This window comes from Dipteris shenzhenensis, chromosome 9, assembly GCF_047967505.1.
Source record: "Dipteris shenzhenensis isolate YYH24624 ecotype China chromosome 9, Dip_SZ_1.0, whole genome shotgun sequence".
Lineage (NCBI taxonomy): Eukaryota > Viridiplantae > Streptophyta > Polypodiopsida > Gleicheniales > Dipteridaceae > Dipteris > Dipteris shenzhenensis.
This window is the reverse complement of record NC_141604.1, coordinates 19,170,532-19,173,678: the sequence shown is the minus strand read 5'-3', so window position 1 is coordinate 19,173,678 and position 3,147 is coordinate 19,170,532. Positions and strand designations below refer to the sequence as shown.

The 3,147-nt window shown below is 38.7% G+C and overlaps 1 protein-coding gene across 1 annotated transcript; it reads right to left on the bottom strand.

Moving 5' to 3' along the window:
• Positions 1-1,856: 1,856 nt before the first annotated feature.
• On the bottom strand, positions 1,857-2,899 carry LOC147898327 (microbial Terpene synthase-like protein 13). Its single transcript, XM_087379148.1, has one exon. It carries the CDS (start codon positions 2,883-2,885, stop codon positions 1,857-1,859), a length of 1,029 nt encoding a protein of 342 aa, XP_087235274.1. The 5' UTR covers positions 2,886-2,899.
• Between the last annotated feature and the right edge of the window lie 248 nt (positions 2,900-3,147).

Genomic DNA, 3,147 nt, shown 5'->3' with positions numbered 1-3,147 from the left:
CCTATGAGGATGCTCAAGGGGTTGTAATCCATTCCAACCGCGATGGCATCATATACCGAAGTGCGAGCGAGGTGTGTGTGTGTGTGTGTGTGTGCGTGTGTGCGTGCGTGCGTGCGTGTGTGTGTGTGTGTGTAGGTATATGTAAAAGCAATAAAGGCAGTTCAATTCAACATGCTAGAAATTTGGAGGAAATTTGAGACAGTTTAAGTATATGTAAAAGCATTAGAACCATTAAACTATAAAAGAATACCAAAAATTCAAGAATGTTTCATTCACTCATATGTTGTTCTCTCTTTTTGTGTATTAAACTGCATACTTTTTCCTTGGATCCCAAAATGAGAAGCTTGAGTGTCTAATCTTAGCGCATCTTCTGTACTCTATGTAATTATTTTCCCCCAACTTTAAAATAATTAAAATTTTAGCTGTTTATTTGAAATGGAACTATAAATTTGGAGTAAATTTGTGCACGTTTTTGAAATATTCCAAATTTCCCTTACTTCCAAAGAATCCTTACGGACATACATTTGCAATTACCTACATAATACGACATATTGTGGGTAGCTACTCATACATGCTTGTTGCTTTTGCATTGTACAAAGCATGCCTTTGCTTTTTTGATCTTTCATGCTCAACATTTCAAAATGTACATTGTAATAAAACTATTGTTATTAGGAGTGCACTTAAGGCAATTGAAACATTGAGTTTTGCTAAGGTTAGTTTCTTTTGTATTATAATGCATGCCTTTTCTTTTCTCTATCGACTTCCAATATCTCGCTATGTTACAGCCTCTTTGAGTCTCTTTGGAAAAGAAGAGTGTCCCCAGTAGTGCTAAGAATTTGTGGATGATTTAAATAGCTAGTTTAAATCAATTCAAATGTTCTTTGACACTTTAAAGATTCACAAAAAAGCTTGGTTTAGTCATGATTTAAATTGAGGAGCAGTTTTGAAATGGCAATCATGTGTGGTATTTATGTTTACCGCATGGTATTGGAATTTATGTATGCTAATAAGTAGATTCTTGTGCAGTCAAATATACCATATAAAACTATGCTATAGCAATGAATAGTCTATTACCATTTCTAACTAATTGAGCTAGCTCCACTCTCCATAAAGGATAGAAAAATAATTGTGTACATCTTTACATTACAATTTATAAGGTCATTCTCTTCATTTAAAGAGTATCATGTGTCGAGGGTTGGCTTGCTTATTCTTGATGTGTATCAACCCATACATAGATACAAGTATTATTGTTTTGACTTTTTCATAATTTATCAGCATAATCATGTGTATCATGTTTCCTTAAAGATGAGAAGCTTTAATTCTTTTTCTAAAGATGATTAGAAACTTTGTTTTTTGTCTTTTATAATTTATAGATGATAGTATGATGAGTTTTAGGTGACAGGAGTGCCTATAGGCATAGTTGCAATGCAACCACAAAATCGCAATTATTATGTGATAAAATCATAGATAACTATATCGTATAGATGAACTTCAAGATGTAAATATAACATTCACATTTGCATTGCATATATTAACATAAAACCTAAAATATACATGTGATAAGGTTACAAGGCCCGATGCAATGCCTGAGAAGCATAAAAATAGGTATTAAATTTGCTAAGTAGATTGAAAAAATACTTCATCATAATTAGTATCCAGCTTTTACATATGTAAAAGGCATAGGATATTTGGCCACATAAATTAGGTGAGAACGTTACATAAACTTAGGTGGCTTGGCTAAAGGTACATCAGCTGGATGGATAGAGGTTGTCCACAGCATTATGACACACGACCAATATGGAGCTACTACAGACCGTTGTATGGAGGTATCACACACGACCAAGACCTTTCTCTATTCATTTAAGTTCTTCCGGATAGAGTACGACCTGAAGAGGCTCACCGATAGCATTCGGGTTTGCATCCACGCCATGGTATCGAGCTGTTACGTACGACCAATACAGATTTCCAGCCATCCAGCTGCCCAAGCTTTCGAGGTAGCTTCCCACTCCAGGTTTTTCCATCAGCTTGGACCTTTTGACTTCATCAAGATACCTAACAAAATCATTGTCTCTCTGTCGGATCATTCTGCATACCGTCTCAACACTGACTTGGAAGTCGTGGGACTCATTGAAGCACATGACGGAAGCAATATTATCGTGATCGCCTCTCAAATATTCTGATTTAAGCGAGAAGAGATCGTTCGCCCACGAGACATGATCTGCTACGGCGTCATGGAGCGCAGAAAGGAGGGGACTCGTCAGAGTCTCTTCATCAAGGTCTATTCCTAGTGCGTACTCCGCAAGGATGAAGACGATAAACATCGCAGAGAACTTCCGACGCCTGAGAATGTATGTCTGAACGTCCGAGATGCTTCGTGCTTCACGACAGGAAATTTGGCATTTCCAAGCATCAATTGAATCTCTGAAAGCATGAAGAAATCGGGATCGCTGCGTCGCAGGCATATTCAGGCAAATCTCACTCCACCAATCCTGTGCCACGGCGACCATCCTATGCGCCCCTGAAGGGGAAGGCTTTGCCTCAAGCATATCCATAAGGGATTGGAAGAGGAGTGTGGCTGTAGAAAGGTTTCTTCCTAGGCCAAGCATGTCGTCAGTCATGTCGTCGAACTTGAATAACCAAGAATAGAATTTGGCAAGAGAGACGATGCGTCTTGCCTCACCACCGGCGTTAACCAAGCAGGTCAGCAAAGGAAACTGAGACTGAAGAAGGAGTTTCTCCTCAACTTCAGAGGATGGGTTGAAGGTAGCCAAGAGCCACATCTCAGTTTCGTCTTTAATCGTATGAAAATCAGGGTGTAAATGAATGAGTGCAGAACATTGAAGTGGAGGAATAGTAAGGCTGTGAACAATATGCAGGTAGTCCATGATGTATGTGTCAACTTGAGAATAAGAGCAAGCTAGACACCAAGGCATATATATATTCTAGCTGTGGAGTTTGTGGTAAACCCAAACTAGAATGTGTGGTGAGCCAAATTAATATCCCAATGTCGGCAACATCCTCTCGGTAGATAGAATGTCAATAACGCCCTCTAGGTAGATACACTATCAATAAATGAATGGTACTTGCTTCATGCGTCAATTCGCAAGCGAGAGCAAGCTATCCACCACCACATATCTATTCTTGTGG

What these genes read in the sequence shown, in the direction of transcription:
- LOC147898327 (XM_087379148.1), bottom strand. Translation starts at nt 2,885, where the DNA reads ATGGACTACCTGCATATTGTTCACAGCCTTACTATTCCTCCACTTCAA.